General features: G+C 38.9%; 1 protein-coding gene and 1 long non-coding RNA gene across 7 annotated transcripts in view; one reads left to right on the top strand and one right to left on the bottom strand.

Moving 5' to 3' along the window:
* Positions 1-649: 649 nt before the first annotated feature.
* EPYC (epiphycan) lies at positions 650-27,249 on the bottom strand. Of its 4 annotated transcripts, none has more exons than XM_083573486.1 (7): positions 27,231-27,249; positions 20,959-21,137; positions 10,638-10,791; positions 8,143-8,301; positions 7,691-7,893; positions 6,790-6,885; positions 650-4,420 (listed from the first exon to the last, which is right to left on the bottom strand). In XM_083573486.1, the coding sequence occupies exons 2-7, from the start codon at positions 21,124-21,126 to the stop codon at positions 4,250-4,252; spliced, it is 951 nt and encodes a 316-aa protein (XP_083429612.1). In that variant the 5' UTR covers positions 21,127-21,137; positions 27,231-27,249; the 3' UTR covers positions 650-4,249. The 4 variants fall into 4 exon arrangements, with proteins under 4 accessions (XP_083429612.1, XP_083429611.1, XP_083429610.1 ...); XM_083573485.1 differs by lacking the exon at positions 27,231-27,249 and adding an exon at positions 24,806-25,043; XM_083573484.1 differs by lacking the exon at positions 27,231-27,249 and adding an exon at positions 23,848-23,977.
* LOC310743323 overlaps positions 25,678-27,356 on the top strand; it is a 183,655-nt gene continuing 181,976 nt past the window's right edge. For all 3 annotated transcript variants that reach the window (XR_014538944.1, XR_014538945.1, XR_014538946.1), the window contains exon 1: positions 25,678-25,777. This is a non-coding gene — a long non-coding RNA (uncharacterized lncRNA). The remainder of the gene's footprint in view (positions 25,778-27,356) is intronic.

Consider the following 27,356-nt stretch of genomic DNA (forward strand, 5'->3'; position numbering starts at 1 on the left):
TCTGCAGGCAGCCCTGTTCAGGGAAGTTTTTAATGGCTGGTGTTTTATTGTGCTTTTAATACTTTGTTGGGAGCCGTCAAGAGTGGCTGGGGCAACCTAGGCAGATGGGAAGCATATAAATATTATTATTAGTTATTAATTTCCCTATGTCATCAAGGCCAGGTGGCAAATTTCACCCCATAAACATTTGAATGCTGCAGCCTTTTGCTTTCTCAGATAAAAGGCTGCTATTCACTCCTATGAGAAAAAAGCAAAACACTGCATTCTATTGGAAAGAAACCAAAGTGCCATTCTAAACTATGCTGAAAGTTCAGCTTCAGAAACTTGGCCATTAAATAAAACAAAGGCTCTGCTTCTAATATGTTCCTTCATTGATTCTTATCAGCGTGACTGAGAAGAATGACCATTTGAAAAGATAATGAATTATCTCCTTTCATTCTCTATCAGTACAGGAGCTGTCACATATTCAGACTCAGGCTTAATTTCCACCTTGCCTAGCTTTATTCTCCAGACACTTTAGGGAAGCTAAAAAGCATGAGAGTTCTGTAATCCTGATACATAGAAACTTCAGCCAGAATTAGTAGATAACTTATCAAGTCCGTTGTTAAAGAGCACCCAACTTTAAATACACACACAAAATACAAATATGAGGATTTGACAAGCTTTATTTATAATATCTCAACACATGATGGCAGTAGTACTCTTTAAAATGGTGATACCAATGCAAGTAAATTATCAACATTCTAAGAACCTGATATTATTTGCAAAGATTTTTTAAAAAAACAAACAAACCAGAGGTTGGCTAAATTTCTGAGTATTTGCTGTCTTAGTTGCTAGTAAAAAAGATCAACACTTGTTGACAGAAACCACATGGATAGGAAAAGGAGAGGTCTAAAGATAGATGCATGTGTCTCCTATCATTTCTACTGCACATATGCGTGCAAGTATGGCTTTGACTTTAATCTGCACCCAGTATTAAGAAGAACAACTCTTACAACTAAGGCAATAAACCTTTTGGGCTGAAGGCTGCATTGACTCATGGTCAACCCCCCCCCCAGCGACTGCATGCCAAAGTGCAGGTCCCCAAAATGTAAACGAATGTGATGATTTTTTCTTTTCTAAAGAAAACTCCGAGGGTTCCCATGCTTTTTATAGTTGGGTGACTATGGGATCAATCAGTTAATATGTATTAATATATACATTAAAGTATTGTTTTAAAATGTACCAGGACTGGCTTAGAGGGCCACAAAAAAAAAGCATTTGTCATCATGGAATTGAAACGGAATCCAAAGAAGCCATAAGTACATGGCAAATTGTGGGAGGCAGGTCTTAGTAGACTACAACTCTTGGGAACCAGTTGTAGATCATGGGCCATGGATTAGACATCCCTGTCTCACAACAAATAGATAGCAACACTTGTGATATCTCAATTGAATATTAACAAATATTTGCCCTTGAAAAGAAGCCCCTATTTTGACCATTTTTAAGGGAGTAATGAAAGGGCCACAGAGAATAAATGCTGGTCCTGTGAGCAAATAACTATATATAGACTCACCCTCTCGTCTCAATGGTCTTGGCAACCAGGCCAATGCCTTTGCTCCTGCATAAAATTTTGTTGCACTGTACTGTAGCAATGAAAGTAGAGCAGCAGAATGGGAAACACTGGCTGGCTAGGCATTGGAGTGAACATCTGAGTACACATTGGAATACCTGTAAGAACACACCTTTAAGCACAAATCGCATTGCTCTCAAATGAATGTAATTTATTTCTTCAATAGAAGATTTATTGCTTATAGCCATAGACCATTGCATATAATACAAATAAAAAAAGAAAATGCCTAAAATACAGACAGTCAAAGTGCAAGTCTGCAATAAATCACACCATTCAAAGTTGGAGTTAATACTTTATTAGCAAAAACACAACCTTCACAGACTTGGCTGGGAGTCAGGCCTAATGAGCACAGCAGCTCATCCCTGGTAGTTTTACGCCATGAATCAGTTGCCAAGAAAAAGTCCCAACCTCCCTGCAGCCATCTAAGTCTCTCCTCTCCAGAGCTTTCCCCAAGCAATCAGGGACTAAGCCTATGTGCAGCCTGTCACTGCTCCATCCATTTCAGCCCAATTCTAGTTCCGGGAAGCAGGGAGGGAGGGCAGCTTGCGGCAGTACGAGGGGGAGCAAACTGCCACACTCAGAGCTTTGGGAAGGTCAGTTGCTTCAGTAAGTCCAAGCCATCTATCTGCTCTGACCCTGACTAATTGCTACATTCCTTCTATCTGTCATGTAATCTCAGCCTATTGAAACCAGTCACAGCCAGAACAGGACAATTCTAATTTAAGCAGGAGAACTGATCACTGTTGGCACTGCTCTGTTTTAAGGACAGCATCTTCTTCTTTTAAATGTATTTTTATTAAAGATTTTCTTGGCTTACAAAAGTATGTGCAATGTCTCTCTCTCCCCCCCCCCCCGTAACATTTTTTTACTGATCAGTTTCATTTGTTGAGACATTAGGAAGAAAAGGGGAAAGAGGTGGGGGGGAGGTGAGTGGGGTTGGGTGGCGATGTTTCTATTTTACTTAATGTATGTGGGGTTTTGTGTCAGCATCGTTTGTGCAGGTTCTCTGCTATTCACTTGTGTTCCTTTGGTGGTGAGAGAGGTTGGGGTTGGCCTAGGGTGTGGTTGTTTGCTTGTGATTGGCTGTGGTGATCTTTGTTTAAATGTGTGACTGGAGTGGGTGGGTGTTTTGGATCAGGTTAGCCATATTGATTTGTATGCTGTTGGTGGATTTTTGTCATTGTCTTGTTGGGCTGTGTATATGATAAAGGGGAGCCATACCAGGGTGAAGGTGTCTTCTTCTATTTGTCCCCATGTCAGTTTCAGTTTATTGGTTAATTTTTCTAGTAAGGCTGTTTCCCATACTATTTGGTACCATTGGTCCATGCTTACTCCTGACAGGTCTCTCCAGTGTCTGGTTATGATGTTTCTGGCTGCTGAAATTAGGTGGGTTATGAGTTCTTTGTGGTGTAAATGGGCAGGAACCTCACCAAAATGCTGGAGAGGGTGCACCTCCACAGGCACATACCTCCACATGTGGTGGGAGTGCCCCAAAATCCAACTATTCTGGACAACAGCCATACGAGAAATATGTAAAATAACTAAGCAAGTATTAGAAACCACCCCAGAATTGGCCCTACTAAACATCTTCCAAGACAATAAGGATAGTATCTTCTAAACTGTCATAGACACTTGAAGTAAGTATTAGGTAGTGTGATGCTAGAGAGGAAAGTATATATGTAGAAGGTAAATACTGACTGAATGTTGGGGACAGAGTTTCTTAGGAAGTAGCGCTTCATATTTGAATGTTTTCTCCCCTTTGGTGTATTAAAATATATGAACAGAAACATTCTGTAAAGTTTCTACAATACACTTGGTATTGCTCTGCACTTATTTCCATAGTGTCAGGAACTATTGAAATATACAATTTCACAGAAGTCTTCTACTGTTGCTTTGAGTTGGTTGGTGAGCTTAGTAGAGAAGCGAGGAATTTTATTTCTTCACTATTATCTAGCACAAAATTACTGTGAAGACAATACACATACTTGGTGTACATTTTTTTACTTATACAGTATAAGGACGGTTTCCATGTTTCCTCTCTAGTACAAAGCAGTGTTCAACATTTTACAAGAGAGTATATTTATTTTTAATATTAATGTTTTAGTAAAATAACCTGATCTGGCACCTAGCTGCCCTCTATAGCAAGTAGGATGCTGGCCTATATGGAGCTTTGGTTTCATCCAGACAGGACTTTTGTTACATTTTTATGAAAAAAATTATTGAAAAGCTTTACATATAGAATATGATTAAAAACAAGGTAACATGGGTCATTTTCTATTTATATACAATTCTTATAGCTTTACTATTACAATTTTAATGTGGATAAAAATATGAACCATGTATCATTAATATTCAGTTTCTCTAATTCTTATTCATTCCCTTCTTCTTTCATCATAGTTATCATGTCGGCTATTCTGCACTGATTACAATGCACTGGTTACAATATGGAAGCATGGTATACTTTAATAGAGAATGAATTAGTATTCAGCACTGTGCGTTACTGACTGCAACTGTTTACTTATTATTTTACACCAATACAACCATATCATACTGTCACAAGCTTTTGAAGCAGTTTGCTTTAGAAAGCATACTTGCAAAAGAAATTATGTTACATGACATTTTCGTTATGGCCTAAGCCTAAAAGAGGCTCCCAACAGGCAGACGGGGTAGACACATGTACGCATGAGGGGTTTTGCTCAGATTAATGGGATTACCATCTAGCCTGATGTCTTCGAGAGATTTGCGGATATAAGAATAATCCTTCATTTTGCAGAAAGTATCTTCATGCATCTCTTGTATATTGTTGTTCTACAAAGAAAACAAAATATTTATTAAAGCCAGTATTTAAATTCCGATTTAAATGTCAGTTTGTCAACAATAACCTAATAATTAGTAGTAGCGTGATTTGGATAGATCCTGGAGCCAAGCAGGGTGCCTCAGAGGAATTTTGGGGTTTTTAGAGGTAAAGTGGGACATCAAAGAGGCACAAGTCAAAGCCCTAGGACTTTGTGATGAAGGTCAGATGAGAAACTGAATCAATAATAATAATAAGAGCAGGGAATTCTGAGTGTCTGGAGGCAGTTGGTAGATGGATGGCAGCTGACTGGTTTAGGTTCAATCATGACAAGACAGAAGTACTGTTTTGGGGGGACAAGGGGCGGGCGAATGTGGGGGACTCCCCTAAAAACCAGGTGCGCAGCCTGGGCATCATTTTGGACTCACAATTGTCTGTGGAGGCGCAAGTCAATTTGGTGTCCAGGGCTGCTGTCTACTAGCCCCATCTGGTATGCAGGCTGAGACCCTACCTGCCCACAGACTGTCTTGCCAGAATGGTGCATGCCCTGGTTATCTCCTGCTTGGACTATTGCAATGCGAGCTACATGGGACTACGTTTGAAGGTGACTTGGAAAATACAACTAATCCAGAATGTGGCAGCTAGACTGGTGACTGGAAATAGCGGCCGGACCATATAACACCGGCCCTAAAGGATCTTCCCTGGCTCCCAGTACACTTCAGAGCACAATTCAAAGTGTTGGTACTGACCCTTAAAGCACAGCTATCAACTTTTCTTGCGAGGAATCCTATTCGGAATAAGGAAATTTCCCTTTAAAAAAGTGAAACGTTGACAGCTATGTCTTAAAGCCCTAAACGGCTTCGGTCCAGTATATCTGAAGGAGTATCTCCAGCCCCATCGCTGAGCCCAGACAGTGAGATCCTCCTCCGAGGGTCTTCTACTGGTTCCGTTCCCTCACTACGAGAAGCGAAGTTACAGGGAACCAGGCAGAGGGCCTTCTTGGTAGTGGCACCCTCCCTGTGGAACGCCCTCCCTTCAGATGTCAAGTAGATAAAGAATTACACAAACTGAAGGCAGCCCTGTATCAGGAGGTTTCTAACACTTGATGCTTCTATATATATATTAAAGATATGCTGTAAGCTGCCCAGAGTGACTGGGGAAACATAGCCAGATGGGCAAGGTATAAATAATAAAATTATTATTTATTATTATTTTGTGGCACCTTAGATATCTATACATCAAAATAATGCTGCATACAAATATCTGCTGCAACCAGATATTGGTTTTATCCAATGCTCTATGTATGTGGTTCCACGGGTGCAATAGGACCTCCATTTTCTCTCCACCTCTTGCATATACCGGAATCTGCTCTGGAGGGTGTCCTCCCCGCCTCCAAGCTGATTTTGTGGGAAGGTTGGATGGTGACAGGATGGAAGCTACACTGCACACACTGATGTCTGTTGTGTCAGGAAAGCTGAAGCGCTGGATGTGGCCTGATGTGTCTAAGCTTGCCCACTATGTTGGGAGGATGGGAGGAGGGAGAACATCAGGATTAGAGAGATCACAGAGGAGGAACTCAGTTGTGACTGACAGGTCTAGCTTGCAATCAGAGGACATGATTTTACCATTGTCCACAATCCCCGTGCTATGGGGGGTGGGGGGAAGCAGCTTTGCAAGACCATATGTAAGCTGTGCCTGTGAGTACGTTTTGTCTTGAGTGAACTGTGTTGAGTGATTAGCATCATGGACTGAGGAAGCTTGCTGCGAAACCTGGATAATAACCAGAGAACAGGTCTCATCTATTTGGCTTCAATTGATCATGTGGCTTTGCGTTTCCAGCTAACCACTTGAAGAGCGCCTTCTGGCAACCGCTCCTACGTTTATTGCGTTGTGCTTCCAGTGAACAACTATTTGTTCCAGCTGTGTTATGACATATTTATTGCATACATAACCAGTACAGCAATCAGAGAGACACTGGTACATTCTATGTTTATGAGTATCTCCAGGCTTGGTTATGCACATTGCACTTCAGTTTGCCCACTGTCTAGTTGGTATATGAGGGTATATATTTATTCCAATAAAATTGTTCTTTATATTCATAAGCCAGTTCTGGTGTTGTTGGTTTGTTGTTCAATTATTGTTATAACACCTGATACTTTTTGTGTATACATATGTAATTTATGTCTCCAAATTTAAGAAAAGCATGAGGATGCGGAGGGGGAGAGAGCACCTTTGTAACCAATGGGTCCAACTTCTAACAAGAGGAAATAATATTTAGTTCTTCCTAGCACGAAAGCCCCTGAACCTATTTGTATGAAATTTGGCACACTTCTTATCCAGTAAACACTATATCCAAAAGAATTTATTGATTGTTTTAGCCCACCTGCAGATGAAGAGACTGGAGGCTTTCAGGGAGTGGAAGTGGGATATGATCCAAGTTGTTATCAGTGATGTAAAGATGGTGCAAGTCAAACATATCCTGAAGAAAACAAACAATATTTTTTTTTAAAAAAAGAGAAGTGATTTCTTTGTTCTCATTCTGAGCCACACATGAGTATAGACACTTAAATGCAGTCAATCATTTTAAACATCTGTACCAAGATAGATTCTTTTTAGAGATTCAATGAATGTTGTGTGGAATATTCGGCTTAGTGGTTTTATTTGCTTGTTTTCAGGTTTGCAAAGCCTGGCTACTTCAGGCCATAAGACTGAGCCTGACCTCAGTGCAGTTCTCTCTTTATCACTGCACAATTTCCCCGTTGTTCTCAGAGCACGGAAGACAGAATCATACCATGCTGCCATATAGCTGCCACCTTACTCTGACAGTGACTTCATGCAAGGTATTTTTTCCATTTGAGTATTAAATTTGAGTACAAAAATATGGCTTCTGTATCAGTTTTGATGTATATGTGCATGGCACAGGTTGCTTAAAAATACATGCTAGTGGCAAATTTTGATTTTAAAAAAATGTTTTGGTTGTTTTTACTGATAATGTTATTGTTTTATATTTGCAATCTGCTTGGAGCTTTTTCACAATCAAGAGTGCACAATAAAATAAAATAAAATAAAATAAAGAAGAGGAAAATAATATGTGCCTAATCCATGATCCTTTCTACATTGACCTTAGGAATTAAGCCTCTGCCACCATGTTGTTTTGCACTGGAAGAGCTATCTCACATCACTTTATGAGAGAACTCCCTCCTGCTCTTATAATGACTGTTTTTATTAGTCAAATAGAGGGATTTTTTTTTCCAAATTAGTCAGCAGTTAAATACAGAACTCACTTTAAATGCTTCTTGTTTGATTCCTTTGCGACCAAGCCTGTTGTTACTAATATCAATGAATATCAAGGTTGGTGGTAATTCTGGAAGCTGCCTTAACTTGTTATCTCGAAGTATCAGTTCCTGAAGTTGTGGTAGTTTCCTGAAGGCATCTTCATCAATTTCAGATATAAAATTTGAAGTCAAGTCAATCCTTTTTAAGTTGCCTAGTCAGGGACACCAAAGCAGGGAAAATAATTACAGCATTTCTGCCTGCTTTTAAAGACCAACACCAGGGGTGGGGGTGGGGAGGACAGACAATCACCATTCTTTGGATGTAAATAGTTCCAAATTATAGTTCATAATATGATGTTATGTCCAGAAGTTGTATGCTACTTATATTTCAGTATGAGAAAGTACTTTGCATAGCGTGCAATAAAATAAAGTGTAGTAACCAATAGTAAAGTCATCCATACTTAGGTTAGCAAAGTCATCCCTGTTGACCCTTTTGATTCTGTTATAGCGAGAGTAGAAATGTGTGGTTTCCTTCGGCAAGGGGGGAAGATCTTCGAGTTCACGATCATCACAGTAGACAGAAGTGCTTAGGCACATACACAGAAGACAAGTTGGGAGGCCTAAAACATGAAACAAGAAACCATTCACTTAGTTATACACTTGTAAAAATTTAGATTAGCCTTTTTCAGAGACACATGGAATGACTTCTGTCAAATCTAACCTGCTGCAAATTCACACAGAGCCATACCATCCTACAGAGCCTACAGGCTCATGTGTAGGTATCTGAGTTCTCATGAATAACTTTCCTCTTAGTGTAGCAGAATAATCACCAGTCATGCACCTTTTGATAAAAGTTCCACATTTACACAATTTGTGGAGTAATGCATAGTGATATTTTTCAGATATTGGGAAACGTTATATTGAATATTTCATGCACTTTGTGTTACGCCATTCACAACTGGGTGCACATGCAAACATGTGTACAATATCAATGCTCCAATTTTTTGCCCTTAATATTTATTTTTAAAGTTACAAACCACACTTTTGTAAATTTACAATTAAATGAAACAAACACACAAGAAGTTATTAAGTGGATTTATTATTGGAGGCAATGTGGCTGTTCAAAACCAACAACTTTGAAAGACTCAGTGTAATCAAATCAAGTGGATTCCCTTGTTTATTAGATTGGTCTGGATATGAAAATTGCTGCTTGAATAATCCTAGTGATTCACTACATCTGTAATGTTTTATAGGAAATACTCTTATGAATAATGGAGCATTTTGTCCATACTAGATTTCTCAAGTCATAGTCAGGATGATATCTTCATTTTATATTCTACCTCCAGGATCTGTGTCTTCCCTTTAAAACTTAATAAACCTGCATACATTTAGTTTGGTAACCAGCATGCTTTTTTGATATTTGAGGAAATTGGTTTTTCCCCCCCAATGAGACCTCAATTTCCTTAGAATTGTTTTTAATTAGCATCTTTCATGCACAACAATGACATCAGGAACGGCTTCAACCAACCCTTGAGGAAAAACTGCTTGAAAGCTGTAGATTATTAAATAAAACATCAAACTACTGCTGAATGAACATAAGAAAATGATCTAAAGCATTTAAACCAATTTATGAAAGGGCTTCATTAACAGGTGTGTGGATGTAATTGGGAAGAGCTCTGCATTTCCCTATTGCCTTCTGAAAAAGGAGGTGGGATTGAGAAACATCACAAATATTTATAGAAAATAGAACATAATGGTGCAAAATGATGCCATTTTATATGTCTAATGCTGTTAATGTGAGTGTTTAGGATAGACTGGAAAGCATTATTTAACATTACTGGTTAACATTACTGGACTCTTTTTAGTGGGATTTGGAGTGTTTTCCAGAAGTAAGGAATTCAGGGCCTCGTACCTCCCAGGTTGCTCAAAACCTAAAGCTCCATTTACTCCACTGCCCTTGCTTCTGCTAGTCTCTTTTCCCTTACTGTTCCTGAGCAGTGACTGGTCGCCCCTGAACCTGGTGTGAGGCAACCTGTGGTCAAGGAGGTTATGTAGGCGGGGACCAATAAGGTCATGTGAGTGGGACTAAGGAGGTTACATGGAAAGGGCCAAATTGTTCTGGGCCTGAAACCAGACTAGAATCTGTTTCTTACAAGTCTAAAAGGTAAAGGGACCCCTGACCATTAGGTCCAGTCGTAGCCAACTCTGGGGTTGCGGCGCTCATCTCAATTTATTGACCGAGGGAGCTGGCGTACAACTTCCGGGTCATGTGGCCAACATGACTAAGTTGCTTCTGGCGAACCAGAGTAGCGCACGGAAACACCGTTTACCTTCCCGCTGGAGCGGTACCTATTTATCTACTTGCACTTTTATGTGCTTTCGAACTGATAGATTGGCAGGAGCAGGGACAGAGCAACGGAGCTTACCCCGTCCCTGCAGCTATTTAGCCACCACACTCTCAACCACATTGCCCAGGGAGGAAGTACTAGTATAATTATACTAATTAACCTAAAATTTAGTGACATTATTTTAATTAACATACAACCAAGCTTTAAGGCTTGTTTGACTTATAGGAGGGATCAATGTTGTGTTCTGGGGAGGAGGCTTTAGTTATTTCCTTTTCTTTAGCAACTGACATCTCACTGCTTGGCTCAACTCAGCTCAGCTTCTACTATAACTGGCAGAATAACACAAAATCAGCAATTTGCTTTTCAAAACTGGAAGAAAACAGATTAGATTGCCCAATTTATCTGTCACTCTTGAATGTCCACACACTCACTAGACAATTTAAGAAGTCTAGATGGTAAGGAGGCAAGTCTGCATACTGCAAACCTGTATAGAAAACTGCATTACATATTCCCTGATGAAAAGGCTCCTTAGCTTGTGTGGAATTATAGGCCCAAATCTAGACAAAGCAGAAAGCCAAAATCATGTCCCTCAACTCTCTCTTACAAACCTTCATGTGTATGGGGACCAAGAACTCCTGGTCCATGAGGTGAAGAGCCATCAATAAGCTTAGGTGTGGATGCTTCTTCTTCGGGTTCTTCTGGCAGTGGAGAAGGTAAATAAATCTCTCGAGTTACAGATGGTACTACTGTTCCAATCTCTACCTAGGAGACACACACATATTAAAGCAGTAATGTGGTATTGGTATGCAATGTCGATTTTTATTATAATTTGCCGTATATTCAAGTTACCTGGACTTATATTAAAGGCCTGGGAGTTTCTGGTGAGGTTGGAGCAAGAATGTGTCAGTAAGAAAGCATTACGCACTAAATGCAGGCAGAATGTGTGATGGGAAGACTTTTTCTGCTAGCTCAGAGGAAATGTGAAATATCCATATCACATACAAATTAGTACTTTTTACAGCAGGATCTATCATTCACCATCTTGCTGCTGTAACCAACCACTCTAGGTTCACATACTTAAAAACCAATGTATCTTTGCAACCCAAATTGGCAGATAACCTGCAATTTTCATGAAACTTGACACCTTCAGATATTGGGCAGAGGCCACCCTACAAGATTAAATGTGTGGTTTCTGACAAAAGCATCCCAGTTTGTATACCTACATTTTTGGGAGACTTAGAATAGCTCTTTGGTTTACGTAGTAAGTATCCAACACAGATTGGAAATAGTAGTTTCAGAATCCTATTTTACCAGTAGATGGCACATATTCCCTGGAACACAACAATATCAGCCTATTTTCTGTTCCATAACTCTACAAATTTATAAAATCGTACATTAACCCACTCTTCTTTAAAATTCACTTTAATTTTTCTTTTCGGTGAAGCTTTCTTTCTCATACATGCTAGATTGTTTTCTCTGGAGAAAGCTGGCAACAGATTCTATAAATTAGTAACATATTGCAAAAATAAAATAAAATCCAAATGGTTGCTGTTGGTGGGCTGTTTTTTTTAATGGAATTGTAAAACTTTCTGTATTCTCAATATACTGAAATAAATTGAGTGAAGGACTGAGTTAATAAATCATTTGCTGGGTTGTTCTTTTTTAATCCCCCCCAACTGTCTGAATGAACATTTTCCATGTCTGTTTATGGGGGCAACCATTGCTCAGAATTTCAGCAAAGAACCAAAACAGTGCTTGCAAAGCTGCAAATACAAAGAACTTGATTAAGAACCTAGACCGCCTCTCATGTATGCGAAAACGGCCGCGAGAGTTTTAATAGCACAAGGATGGAAGACTGAAGAAACCCCAACTAAAGAATCATGGCAAGAAAAATTGATGGACTATGCAGAACTGGCAAAACTGACATACAAGCTATGGGACAAGGATAACTGCGACTTTAAAGATGAATGGGAACTCTTTACAAAGTATTTGAAGACGCAACAAAGCTAACTGGACTCCTTGGCTGGTTTTGAGTAAACATTCACAAACTTTTTATTGATAATTATTACCTAAATAGTTTGAGGATCTATACAACCGTGTAACATGCAGAAAACAGCATTTTTACAGAAATCAAAGACTGGAAATGAGGGAAGAAGTCGGGGTGGGGTGGGGGTGGGTGGGTTCTGTAGGGGGAGGGAGGGGGAGGGAGGGAAAAAGGGGGGAAATAAGGATGATATGTTTCTGGATAATATGTTTTGTTTTAATTTTGAATAAAAAAGTATTTTTTTTAAAAAAAGAACCTAGACCGCCTCTCCCCATATGAACCAACCCTGACCCTGTATCATCATCTGAGGTCCTTCTTCGTGTGCTTCCTCCATGAGAGGGCCTGATGATGGCACCACAAAAACAGATCTTTTCTGTGGTGGCTCCACATTAGTGGAATGCTCTGCCCAGGGAAGCTTGCCTGGCACCTTTATTACATATCTTCAGGTGTTGGGAGAAAACATTTCTCTGTTACCAGGCCTTTGGCTGATCAACATTACATGGCCCTTTAAATATGTTTGTGGGAGGCTGCTTATTGGTTTGTTTTTTATTGTTTTGTAATGTATTCTGTGTTCTAATGTTATATTTTTACGTTGTGAACTGCCATGTGGTCTTTGGATGAATTGATAAAAAATATTTTAGGGGTCTGCGTAAGTTCTGTGTGCATGCTGAATAAGGTGAATTGGGGTTGTTCCAGTCATGATTCCATGTTCCTGACCAGATCACATTATTAACGAGGAAGATCAGGGACCTACTAAGCTTCCAAGTTTTTCCTGAGGTCTATTTCTTTCAAGAAGTTAAACACATAAACTTTCCTCCTCTCCTCTCCTTTCTAAGAATCAAAACTAAGCTGACAGAGCTTGAGGGGTGAGGAGGGGTGTCTGTGTGTTTGTGTATCTCATGTGTGTTTGTGTATCTCATGTTTTGACTGATAGACAATAATTCACTGTGATTAAAAATCAAACCTAAGGTCACTCAAGTTGCAGTGATTAGGGAAGGGATGTTGAGATAAAAGAGAGAACACACCATGCAACAGAAGCTACAATTCCACATTGCAAGTACCCAACAGCATCCACATAAAATGGTACACCTTCAAGGAACCTTGAACAGGGAGCAAAGAGGCCAAAGTCACCCCACCTCCCCCTTCAATAGATAACCTGGAATTCCTCTTCTCTGCAGAGAACAGGAACTGCCACCATCAATACCTTCTTTTGTGACTATGAAGCTAAGAAAGTGTTTTTGGGATATCAGTATCTTGATGAGATGAGATATAAGTTCTTGTCCCTCTAGGCAGGGTGACAAGGATAAAGACTGTTATCATATGCGTGTCTCTAAAACACATTGTTCCCATCTGTCATTTTGAAAAGGAGACAGCTTAGACAAGAATGGACTTTGGGACAAATCAAAAGAAGACCAAAAGAACACAGGAAATCAAGGCAGATGTTTTCTTCACGGAGGAAGTCTAGAGGGAGGAACACATTCCAGACGTCTTGACCCAGCAGGAGCATTATGCAAAAGTGCTAACATATGCCATGTAAAAATATGGCAGCTTATCCACTTGAAGCAGCAGACATGATGAGCAATTTACTTTTGATCAAGGCCATATCAGAGAATATCATCTTTTCTAAAATGATTTTTTAATAGTAATTGCAGCATGTTTAGAAAATACAATAGAGACTGACGAGCTTATAGAAGTGTTTTTACATTTAGGAAGCTATATCCCTTACAGTGCAACAGCATGCATGTTAATGCTGTGCTTTTATTATGTTGGAAGCTGCCCATGGTGACTGGGGCAACCCCAGTAAGCAGTAATTTATTTATTTATTTATTTATAATTTATATTATATATATATATATATATATATATATATATATATATATATATATATATAAATTTATAATGATAAATCTGTTTTCAGCTTCCCAGGTAGGTGCACACAGAACTGAAGCTTCAATTTGTGGTTACTAATTTTATCACTATAGCTATTTGTGTTAAACATCTACATTTAGATAAAAGCTTTTGCAGCTCTTATGATCTTTTCTCTTATTGAAATATCACTTTATGGCAGCAACAACTCAGGGGACTTGGCTTGGTCTGGAAGAGAGATGAATGACAAGGATTCCACTAGTATTCTGAAAAAATGTTAACATTAGAAAGTAATGCTGGTATAAGGGGTGCCAACTTAAATGTGTGCGCGCGCACCAACACTCTTTCATTTCTCACCTTATTCTGCTTCCTTTCTGCCTGTTCCTCTCACTTCTTTCCACAATGGCTCTTTGTTCCACATGCTTTCCCTCTCACAATACCACATGCATATCTTTCTTTTCATAACTAAAGAAATCAAAATTTGCTAGGTGTACAGCCATGTTGTGGTGCATTGGTGTAATGGTGCAAATTCACACCAAAATCTGAAAGCAAACAAGTCCTGATCTGAAAGGCAGGAGGCAATACAATCTCTCAACAGACAGATTCAGCTGAAGAAACCAGAAAATGGAACATAAGGGATAATGACTCATGGATGTAGTTTCACACTCCTCATGAATCCTTCATATATTCACCCTCTATGTGGCTGTGCCTTGGGCAAGAACTTGTATTTACGCCATCTAGAATGAACTGGGATGCTCAAATTTCTGACATGACTCTTCCAAAGTTAAACACTGCAGAAGGCATTCCCAAAAACGAGAATCAAAGATGTGTTTCCTGACTGCTAAATCTTAAGCTTCACAAGACTGTCAATAAAGTGATAGTTCTGGCTTTGTCTTTTGGGCATCAATCCAATGTCAGGTGATTTAAAGCACTGATCAATATGCTACTATGCCATTTCACACAATGAGAACATGTGACCTGGAGGTTACAAGGAAAATCTGTTTCTCGTTAGTTTTATCCTAAGCCATGCACCATTCTGTCTTTTACATATTTGACAGCTCAAACAAGAGCTTAACGAGACAAAGATGTTGCTAGGTTCAATAATGCAGAAAATAGTTTTTTATCTTCCAAATGTTTGTTTTTGGCAACACTTGAAAAATCAGAAATGTGAGATTGTGATGGGGCAGAGGAATAGTTCGTGTGATGTATTACTTTCCCCCTCTTTGTTTATTTCCTCTGCTGTTCTAAGAAAGCATTTTCTCCCTCCAAATAAATATACAGTGGAAATTATATGTCATATATGAAGGGAGTAAAAAGTAAAAAGAGGTTTGCTTCACAGAAGCATATATCAGTAGTATATAATTTAATAAAATTAATAATACAGTCTCCCATTAAAAGGTATCATGAACAGCATGACATCAAGACACTTAGTTCATGTGAACAGAAACAGTAGGAACAAGCAATGTATCTGAACTGTATCTTTGAAGAAATAAGATATCCCCATAAAGACTTTTCTACTGAAATCAATGGGACTTAAACGCTTCCTTGTAAGTTTGACCTCGTTATGATCTTACGGATTCTCAATTAAAACGGAAGTAACTGAAATGCCTTCAGGGATCTTTTTAAACTTTTGATTGGGTGCCATTTACGCTTGTCAAGAAGGCAACATTGCTACTCTTACCTAGAATGTCTAAGTGGCGGCCTGCAACAAAATGTTGCATTGTGAAGTGGTTGTGTTCAGGGTTCCAGACACCTAAATCTGCTCACACAAACACTGTTTCCCCTCCCCCTTGTTTGTCCAGCCTTTAGTCAGTACCCGTTGGGCTGTCTAGAATTTATTTGGAGGGGCCCGGTTGCCGGGGGATACACATGTACGTCATTTCAGCTCCGATGAATTCTCTTATTTCCCCATTCATGTATATGGCCGTGTCTCTCTTCCGTCTCTGTTGGTATTTAAATATAGCTTCTCAGCCTAACCTAGGAAGTGACCTACGTATCTGTACAAGGAGCTGGCTCCTCCTACCACAAACATGTTTATTTGTCCTCCTTTCTCAGTCACTCCATTCTAGTCCTACTTTCCATCCAGTTGTCATGTTTTTCTCTCACTGAATCCAATTCAATGTAATTGGGCTATTATGGAACTCTTTGGGGAGTCTCTGCCCCTTTAGGATATTTTCCTCTAAAAATTTCTCATACCTTCAGTTTACCCTGAGTCTAGCAATACCTCTCTTTTGTCCACAAGTAGTGTGGTTTTGGCTACATAAGCATGAGTATGGGGATTCTCAGATATGCAGTAGTACATGTTTCTTCAAAGTCAAATTTCATACTGTGAATGGTATAACGGGGGGAAATAAAGTATTAAATACATTCTAAAAACCTTTTAATGTCCATCTTATGCACTTTCCATTCAGTTTTCCTAAGCTAAGCATATATTCTACAGTTTCTTCCAAAGCAGTCTGCTACTGTGTTTTCTGTGGTAAACAGGAATGAAATTTTAAAATGGTTTCCTGAGTGGTTTCTATTAAGTGCCCATTGGCTTACCCTGGCAAAATCCCCAAGCCACCTAAAGTCCTGAAACCCTCAGAAAATTCTGTGTTAATGTAATACCTGTGGAAAATGAAAATTATTCAGGGAAAACACACACCCTTGTTTACACGACCTACACTATACAGTATATGTGAACTTAACTGCATATTGGCCTCCATAGCTGATGCATATGAATGCTAATTTTTCTCCCTTCGGCAATCATTATTTAACCATTACCTTTAGCAACAGAAGCCCAAGTAGTTATTTGGATCTGCATCTTCCAAAAAAAAAGCAAAGTAAACTAGTTCCCAATGATTTTGTATCAAAACCAGCTGATCAAAAGATCTTCACTTAGTCCCAACCCAAGTGGCTCACGATGACATTATTTTCTCTTTCAACTCAAACTCTGTTTGTAAAACAGGTGAGGCAATCACCTATAATCTTTGAGCTCAGAAAACTGCTGCTAGAAGTGCTGTAAACAAAGCTCCTTTGCTACATCTGAGTAAGACGTGACCTAACCCCCCCCAAAGAATTTAAGGTCGTTGATCCTTCTCCTCTTATCCTGCTCTTATCTCCTCTCAACCCCAACAGAGGGAGAAGGTGTAAGAGCCTATTTTTGAACAAGACAGAAGTAGCAGCAGGAGGAGCATAATCCTCCCATGAGGATCCACTGATTTCTGCACACCTATCTTCCTGAAAATGAGCTGCATCCTAATCTCCTTCTTCTGATAAAAACCTTCAGCAGTCGTTCAACCATGGAAAGTAAATGAACTTTTGCACTGTTGACAGATGTGTACAAATACATGATATTACCAATTTGGCATTTTCTAATGCATTATTTAAAAATCAACCCACAATTCTAAGCATCCTTTTTGACGTGATTGTCCACATAGTGTAACATGACCTGGGAAGCTATAGTCAATTGCTTCCCAGCCTGTATACATGCATGTAGGATCACCATGTAGTATTTTTGTCAAGGCTGATAGGAGTTGTGTATGCTGATTCTCTTTCATTTCCCCCCTGCTACAATCAATCTCAGCTGAAAACATTTTTCTCTCATTATGTCAGCTTTTTAGCTGTACCCCCTTCTGCTATTATTTAGTCTTGAAAATTTTCAAGGAAGAGAAAATCATCATGTTTAAGTATGCCTTTTAATCAGAATGATTACACAGGAATTTTCATTCTTTTTAAATAATTTAAACATGTACCATCTAAGAGACTTTGACATTCCCCCCCCCTCCCCCCGCTGGTCCATTGCCCTAGTTCAAATTTAATTTCAAGGATTCTAAAGGAGGGGTAGTCATTCCCTTACTTTTGCTGCTTAGCAATTTTCTCTTGGATGCTTCTCTTGATATCCTTGCTTTTTAATTTTATCACATTATGCTAAGGATTACTTCTATGAAAGTAATGGAAAAGGCTACCTGAGGCTATGTTAAATGTCCTATTTTACTGGCACTTAAACTTTAGTAGGGAAGACTGACTTCATCCAATCACATGTGCTTGACCCTTGCATATCTTGCTGTATTATATCAAATGTCTATCTGGATTCAGTAGGCTATGAATTCCTCATTGCAAGAAGAAGCAGTCCCAGGCACTTTAAAAGAGATGTTAATTAGATTGTCTTGAAAAACAAACAACTAGCCTAGACCTATTAACAGGTCCAAGATGGTCACAAATATCCCCTTCCTAAGTATGGTATTTTACTGGGCGATTGCTAAGTAGTTCTAGATCTCATGGATAACGCTGATTTTCTATTTGAGTTGGGTTTTCTCTAATTGAGTTGGGTTTCAGGCCTAGTTTTGGAATGGAAAATGTCTTTGTTGCCCTGTGGGATGACTTTTGCCAAGAAGGGCGCAAGGAATAGTAAAAAGGAAAAGGTGAAGCCTTTTAAATTTTATTTTATCACACCTTTATAATAGGCATATTTGTTTGGCACTTTTAAATAACTGCACCAAGTTCTTCGCCCTGGCTGGTTTTATGGTGGTTTGCATTTATGCTGCTCTGTTTATGCTGGCTTTTAGATAGTTTCTCTACTTCTGGTTTTATTATTTTAAACTTTGGATTGTATAATAAAAATGCATTATACATCTTATACATAAGATGCTGCATACAACTTAGTTATATGGGTAGTATATAAATGTGATAAATAAATACTATCATAAGAGTACAGACACATGAGTTGAGTATAGTACATGTGTCACAATAATACATGTGTCAGTAAGTGCAATTTGCATCTTATTAAATGTGGACTGCAAATAGAAACACCCCTTTCCCCACCTGTGTGAAGGAGGATGTCTTACATTGCTCTGTTATGTCTTATATGACTTGTCTTGTTTTCAGACTTACACTCCTGCCTAGAACTACAATTCCCTCTTCTGCTTTTCTAGGGTTGGTTCAAGCATTTGAAAGGGAATTCCCATACATTTTCATTTTCAGGCAGGTAGCTCAGCTTACTTATTCAGCTCTGGAGTTTGAATCAGAGCTAATAAAAATGTTTCCACTTTAAGATTTTTATAGACATGGGAATCTTTCAACAGCTACAGGCAAACATGGACACGTTTCTCAAAAGAGACTGATACGCTAACCCCAAAGAAAAATATAAATACTATATTTCAGAAGCTTGAGGAACATTTTGAGGCTCAGCTCAAACATGAAAATAAGTACAGATTACTCCTCAAATTGCACTCCCTTTCTAGTCTCTTTCTCCTGCTGGACCTAACCATCCCTTCCTTGTTCTTATGTTTATTTTCTTTTAACATTTCCTTTTTCCTGTTGTCTCTGCTTGGCAGCAGACACATAAATTATCTACTTGAATGGCATCTTTCTTTTCCTCAATTCTCTCCTGAACAATAAGCCCCCTTAGGATGAAATATTTTAAAAGGAGCCAAGTTCCTAGAACTTGGAAGCTAAAGAAGAAACGAAAGCCAATATACCACCTCATCTGCAGATTGGTAAACTTCCAGAACTTTCCACTCTAGTATTCTTCTTAACTATGGCAATAGGACAATTAAAGTGAACCCAGACTTCTGTTTAGATCTTCCACCTTCCTACCTGGAAGGATCACAGTGATACAAGAGACAGCAATGTACAAAGGGAGATGTCAGGAGCCAAATTCATCATCCTACAGTTCAAAATCTGCACAAGCTGTCCACTTTCCTTAGCACCTGGAGGATGGCAACAACATATCCTATTTAAGAAGATACATAACTCAGAGCATTTACATAAAATTCCAGGCATGCATTCTTAAAAGTTTTATACCATTTGTATGAATTTGTAAAAAGAATTCCAGTGTGGGAAGAAGACCTCCCACTGACACCATGGCAAAAATCCTAGACTTCTATCTTGGCTATAAATCACAAAAAGAAATACACTTTCCTCACAATGTGAAGAAAACACTGGTTTTACTTTCCTATATTTCCTTGTGTAATATAGCCAGACTTTCGTCCCTAAGATGCCCAACATAATATAATGTTTATTGCCCTAAACTGTCAGAAATTGTTTCTCTTTAGCATTCTTCTATCAGTCAGATTCCAGTTGCTTAACTTCACACACAGAGACTATTCTGAAAGCAAATGTAAAACAAAATTCTCACATGAATATCAAAACATTTTCAACTACCTCTAAAAAATTGTCTATTTTTTCCTTCCAGGCCTGGTCACTATTGACATTTCAGACAGAATCATAAGCCAATAGGTACAAGGTCAACCAAGGCAGTTGCTATGGCAATGGCCCAGTGCTGTCTATATAAGTGATTAAGGCGTGTCAGTTCAGCATTGCCGGGATCTTGGGTCTATGTGTCAGAGTCAGTCTTTGAGTCTGTCTGTGAGTTGGAGTCTGTGTTATGCCTTGAAACTGGAGCAACAGAAATACTTTGAACTTGTATATATCTATCTGTAGCTGCAAAGCCTACAAGCTGTATGTATATATGAACATCTGGAACTGTATTACTGAAGCTTTATCTTCTGCAGCAGTAAACTGTTTTGGACCTTAAGGCGCCTCTGCATGGTGACTAGAACTGGGGACAACTTCTGCTACATGGGTATCTCACCTCAGATTCCCAATATTAATGTAACATCAGCTCCTGGCTATACCCCAAGTGATCCACAAGAACATGAGATGGGCTCAAGCACCAGCTGTTCTAGTGTGTTATCAAAAGACATGATGGTATATCAACAGATTAGGTGATGCCAACAGACCATGGTACAAACAGGTGAGATAATGGATGTTTGCTTTATTCTATATTAGCATGCCATCACTCAGTGATTCCTTAATGAGATCCACCAATATGTACCTATTTCCTGCAGAAACACACAAATTGCTGACTGTGATCTGAATTGTAAACTGAGTCCATTAAACAGAAAATACAAGTACCTGTCAATGTAACTCATTTCTTCTCCCCAACCCACCTAATATAAAAATGTGTTTGTTATCACTATTAACAATTGTACAATATAATACATAAGAGCAAAATAAACCCCACAATTTAGAATTACCTGTGCCTGATCAACAGACAGATTTTCATCATAGTCATATAGGCTATCCAGATCTTCCAAACCAACATCATATGTTTCAGAGTCGTAAGTTACAGGACTCCTTGTAGGACCAGCCAAAACAGCATCAAAGAGGAAAAAATGCATGAAAATATTTGCAATGGCCTTCATTCTTCAGTCTCCTAAAGGAAGAGAGCATATACGCAATTATTAAAAATATAAATGCAAATATCATATGAAATATAATACATAGGTTACTGAATACTATTAACTAGAAATGTGATGAGCTAAGGAGATTTACAAATAATTCGATGTGTGTATACACAGTAATCGGTCACGTGAGCCATGATGGAAATCAGGAGAGTGCAACACTTCAGAGAGAAACATTTTCAAATGATACTTATTCTATTTAGACATTCTACTTCAGCATATATAATTGGAATTATTTGTCAAGTAAACAATATACATACTTGTACAACTGGATGTATAAGGGCAACATTCCCAATTAAACACTACTCTAAAAGAGATAAACTTTGGCTCCATGAGTAAGAAGTCCTGATGGGATTCATATTGTCTCCTTTGCGGTCAGTGGACATCACAGGTGCATAGCTGTGCTCCATCTCTATGTTGGTTGCAGCCTGTAGGTGGGTATCCCATTTTGTGAGGAGCGGTTGAGACTCTTAGTGGGGTGGTTGTACAGAGCAGGTTGAATACATTAGGAAGAGTGATCACCTGGATCCAGAAATCAGAGGATACTCTAGGCCTGCTCTCCCCACTTCCCACTCAGCTTCTTTCAATACTTTGGATTGTATTTTAGTGTTGTGGTCTCCTGTAAGGGACTGCTACCCTATAGCATCAGGTGCTCCCCTGACAACTAGGAGTGCAGCACATATACCTAAATAGATACAGTTTGGTTATGGGATAAAGCCAGACCCCCCATATGGTTCAAATGGGACTATTCTGTTCATAAGCGTGGGCTCAGGCCACGGGATTCTGGGCTAGAAGTACGCTGCCTAAACTCTATGGTGCACATTAACTCATCTAGTATATCCTTCCTGGTTCTGCAATGAGTGACTCCAGGTTCATGCACATGTTTTTCCAATGGGCTGCATGCAGATTCTAGTGGCAATGTGAATGCAGCCCATGAAACTGGATTTTGAACTCACAGAGCCTCTGCACTCTTAGCATAGTGGATTGGACTAGGTTATAACTATATTGTTTACAATTATTTTATTGAAATCTAAAGTAGATCTGGAACACTGGTTTGAATTTTGTTTAAAATACTGGCCACTGCCCAACTAGTTAGTCACCCTTAAGCCAAACTGGAATCAATGTGCTTTGTTAGTTGCAACTAACTTGTGCCAAGCACAAATAGCTTTAGTTGGATAGGAGCCATGTGGTCTGAACATTAACAGTCTTCTCTTATCATTTTAAAGCATTGCACATCAAATTTTAAATACCCCTCCTCCATCCAATTTCCAATCTTCATTGTTTCATTCACATACATTGAGGGATTTATATGGGGAAAGTGTGAATACACACACACATGCACACACTGTATTTAAACTGAGAAAGCAGCACATGACTTTTTACACATTTAGAAGCTGTGCTTAAAGCACACAGTGTATGATATTAGAAATTCATGAGACAATTTGTCTTTTGAGGTTCCCTAGACTGAAACAAACTGATATTAAGCCTCTTGAAAGAAGGCCTTTGTGGAGCAGGTTTACACATGGAGGCATGAAATTCCAATGGGAATGGTCAATAGCACAAGGCACTCATTTTTCTCTTATACACTTTCCAGTTTTTTTAGCTACCTAGAAGACATAACCTACAGCCAGCAGACTCTCTTTGCCTATAACCAAGGGTTAACTGTATTGCACTTTTCAGAACTTATTTATTTACAGTGTTAAAGGTTTGTCTAAAGAGTTGCTTTACAGATATGCTATTATGCTGATAACTTAGGAACCTCTTATACGTCAATGAACTTATTTGGAAATTTTTGTAATAAATAGTATAAGGACAGTCTAATTTGGTTATTTTTTCTGTTTATTTATAATTCCAAACAGTGTGCTGATTTGTTCATATTGTAGCTTGTACTGTTTTTACTACTGCTCATATTGTCTAGAACGTCTAATTTGCAAAGTACCGGTAGTTGATTTTTTGTTGTTGACATTCTCACAAGGAGCTCTGAAGTAAGTCCCTGATTATCTAAATGTGCAAATGTAATGCTGAAACCGAGAGACTGTGTCTTGAACACATGTCTGAACCCATGTCTTCCAGATGCAAAACCATCACACTACCCACTGAACATACTGTTTTGTTTTACTGGAAGAATTAGAGTTTGGACTGGCAAAAGAGGATATTATATCATATTACTATTTTATTGTTTTATTATATAATTTAGATTACATTTACAAATAAAAAATTATAATCTAGTATTTTGGAGCATATTTTGGAGCATATTTGGCTGTTGAAGACCACATCTAAAGAAATAAAACCACACCAATCTCTCTCATATACTATATATATGTCTCTGTACATGTGTTGTATACACCCACACCCACACCTGTAAATCTGCTTGGTCCACTAAAAACTGCTTGTGAAATCTGTGTGTCTCTGTACGCCTTTTAGAGTATAAGCAAAATATTGGAACATACTGTAATTACACTGGCATCTACAAGAGCTGTCAAATATTTTTATGCCAATAATGTATTACTCTCTCACAGGAAGCTACTAAGAAACAGCCATATAAAAATAACATAGGGTACATTTTTATAATTCTAATTCTTCTCAAAATATTAAATTGCATTGCTTAAAAATAGTTTCTGCTTTTTTATATATAAAAAAATCCAGTTTGCTAATCAATAAAGAAAGAAACAGAAAACTTACCTTTGGCTCTTGCTTTCTCAAATGGCACAGAATTACTCTGAATGCAGAGCCTGTGGTATTTGACCCTAACCAATGGCAGTGGGGTGCCTGGTTTGTGGGAGGGTGGTACAGGAAGCTCTAATCCTGAGAAAATTCTTGGTGCTTAAACACCTTCATATCACAATTTCTGAAAGAAATCTAAGTGCAAAAGCTAATGATGTAACTGGGTGCAATTTGTTTTTGCAGAAAGCGGATTTTAAAACCCATTACTGCACCAGCTAATACATCATTCAGCATTTCCAAGAATAAACAGAAAGTTCTGAACACTTGAGCCTGTGTTTTTTAAGCCTAGTAGTAAAAAAAGGAACAACTAAACACATTGCGTACCTTTTCTTATATAGTTTGTGTTAGTATTAATACAATTATTTATTATTTTATTATGCCAAATGAACATTTAGTGTGCAAAGTGTGTTTCAGGAAATATTTACATCCATCCTCTTAACAAGAAACTTGAGAAATATGATAATATTTTCACTAGACATTTGAGCAACTGAAGCTAAGAGGAAATGACATGCTCAAGGCCATCCAAAGAGCTCAGGGCTCAGTCGTTTGACCCAATTATCCCCAAATTAAAACATTGCAATAACTTCAGTCTAACCACCAGAAGAATTTTCCTCTTCGCTAATTATGATGATAAATGAAACCCAGTGCAGTGCATTCCACACAATGCGTATTTTAATCCCAAAAATCGCAACTGGAAATCATTTGGTAGGGTTTCAAATGTTTTACCACATTTTAGCTCCTATTGTCTCTTTGCAAGATGCTTTTCACAGTGAAACACATGCCTGCCATACTCAGAAATTGCTCTGGATTGACCAACACTGGTGCATGAGAAGATGCCAAGCGAGCAGTGTTCATTTTGCAGCCCTTGGTAGCTAGCTGACATTCCCCAGAGTATTTGACAGAAATTTACACATACCTTTCTTCTTTAATCTTTAATCCAGCTAGTGTAGAATGCAGCTGCTAAACTGGTAAGCGTGGCAGCCCTATGGAGCCATCTGACATCAGGCTTGAAAGCACACAGTGACCGTCAGTGTGGGCCCAATTCAAGGTGTTAGTACTAACATATAAGACCCTACATGGCTTGGACCCAGTACCTAAAGGTGTCTTTCCCAGTATCATCCATCTTGGATCCTAGAATCAGTAGGTGAGGGCTTGTTGGTACTGTTACCATACGGAGCTGCCTGTTTAACAATGATCTGTGACAGGGCCTTGTCAGGGGTGGTTCCCCATTTGCAGACTGCCTTTCTAAGTGAGGAGTATCTCTCATTACTGATTTGCAGGATAATTTTTTATTTAAAAAATTCCAATTGACCCTGCCATTTGATGGCTGAAAGACATCCAGGTAACCCTGAGATTGCTGATGGGAGTATATTTTTAACTTTTTTAATAGAATGTTCATAAACTATTTTTAGTTTTCTTTTGTAATGTTTTCTTAGTGCTTGGTATGCTGCCCTGAGCACCTTCGGGAGGATGGGCAGAATATAAAATAAATAACAGTGACAACTGTTGCCAGCTTTGTCAGGTTTTGTACTGCACGTAGAACACAGCACCTGCTAGTCTGGTCATCTTTTGGCATCTTTTCCTACACCTCAGTCAGCAAAGTGCCTTAGTGAAGGCATGGAGAGGAATTGAAAATGTTTGTCCACAAAGTTTGTTCCTCAGTGATCCTGGGGGCACAGACTTCCTTCCGAGTAACAGTGACTTTGGTGACATGTTGGTGAAAGGGGCCCACACCATAATGCTGTCAGTCCTTCCGGGTGTAGTAACTTCAGCAACTGGGCTTTTCCACAGCCACTTCTCCTCAGCAGGAACTGTGGCACTTTTGCAATGACGGCCATTGCTCTCTCAAGGCACAGCCTTCTCAATGCCACATCCACCCACACCCTGGGTATGAGATAGTTATTTAGCCTATTAGTAGGGAAGTGGAAGACCTAACAAGCTCTCTCAGTTGCCCTGTGATGTTTAGATAAAGGGGGATATAGAAAACAAATAAACAAATGGGGCCCCCTTCTTCCCCCACCCTCTTAACCTAGATGGGGCTGTCATTTCTTAAACGGGTCACAGATTGTATTGGAGAAATACAATTTATTTAACCAAATAGTAGCAAACAGAAGTGTTCAGGGTAAACAAAAGAAAATACACAAGTGCGCCCCATATAAAGAGAAGGCCTTGTAGTATAGTTAAAAAAAACAAAAAACAGTAATGCATTCTAGCTGAGGCCTAGTTAAGCCTGAACTCTGCAAGATATTTCCTCATCTCCGAGAGGCCTGCTTGCTAAGTAATTATTTTGAGATCTCCCTTTTCTCTCTCCAAAGTACTGTATACTGTTTGTCAACATTGATGCGGCCTTGTCCTTGTGCGAATCCCAAACTAATTCCTCCCCACAACTCAGGCTGTAAAGCATCAAGGTATATTTCCAATGGCTTGATGTAGGTGAACTGTAGGTGACCTCAGACTACTTAAATCATTTTGCAATTTGAACAAAGGGAGCTTGCACTGAATATTTACTGGATGCTAGTGGGCATTTATGTCTTTTTTAAATCTTTCCCCCTTGCAATCTCATCTCACTAGCTCCCTCAGTCTTAGTTACTTCTCTTTCCTCACACCCAACTCTAGCTCTAACCCTGATAATTCTCCCCTCAGAGTGTATATAACTCCTCCTTTGCAGGGGTGCCATTTCAGGGTGGGAAGAAGAGGGCTTATCTTGCAAGGAAAGGAAACAGGTTACTCCAAACTAGTTTTCTTCAGGAAAGCAGAAAGACAATTGTAATAAATGGGCTTCAGGTTGATAAATGGCTTGAGTGCAGCACAATAAGCAGAATCACCTGGATTCTACCAGCTGAAGCAGTAACTGTGGTGACAAAGCTATAACCAGGTATTTTATTAATTGTATTTAAAGTTCTGAAACATTTATATACATGTGGTGTGGTGCAACTTCCCAAACTTATCCTATATTTAAATATCCAGGAGATAGTGAGCTGCATTGACATTTAATTTCACTACTCAAAGGAATGGCTGCCACATGCACACAAATACACAAATCTTCCTGCAGTGGCTTCACTATTTCATATGTTAATCTTAATTCATCTAGAGTAAGGACTTGCTGACATTATTAATGTTGTTGTTGCTTCTTGCATTTTGCAGAGTATAATGGACAAAATAATCCCAACTAAAGCAATGAATTATTACATGCTTGATGCCAATAGATGACCATGTGGAAGCAATCATTAGGTGGTGCAATTTAAAGTTGTTTCCATGTGGCATCTACGATGAACAGGTTTATCTTCCTTCACAGATGTAAGGAATTAGATTAAAAGAGAGTGTTGGGCTGTGCTCATGACCTGGTTGCCAGAGGAACTAGGGAACACAGCCCAAAGAGATTGTCTTCACAGCTGCCATATATAAGCAGTCAAAGATTAATAACTGTTGGAATCTAAAGAGCTACAGTAGGTGAGGTTCAAAAGAAT

This window comes from Podarcis filfolensis, assembly GCF_964270895.1.
Source record: "Podarcis filfolensis genome assembly, chromosome: 10".
Taxonomy (NCBI): domain Eukaryota; kingdom Metazoa; phylum Chordata; class Lepidosauria; order Squamata; family Lacertidae; genus Podarcis; species Podarcis filfolensis.

What these genes read in the sequence shown, in the direction of transcription:
- EPYC (XM_083573486.1), bottom strand. Translation starts at nt 21,126, where the DNA reads ATGAAGGCCATTGCAAATATTTTCATGCATTTTTTCCTCTTTGATGCT. An exon ending in TGTCTGTTGATCAGGCACAG is followed by an intron (nt 10,792 to 20,958) that starts GTAATTCTAAAT and finishes TGTGTCTCCTAG; the next exon opens with GTAGAGATTGGAACAGTAGT. An exon ending in GGATGACTTTGCTAACCTAA is followed by an intron (nt 7,894 to 8,142) that starts GTATGGATGACT and finishes GTCCCTGACTAG; the next exon opens with GCAACTTAAAAAGGATTGAC.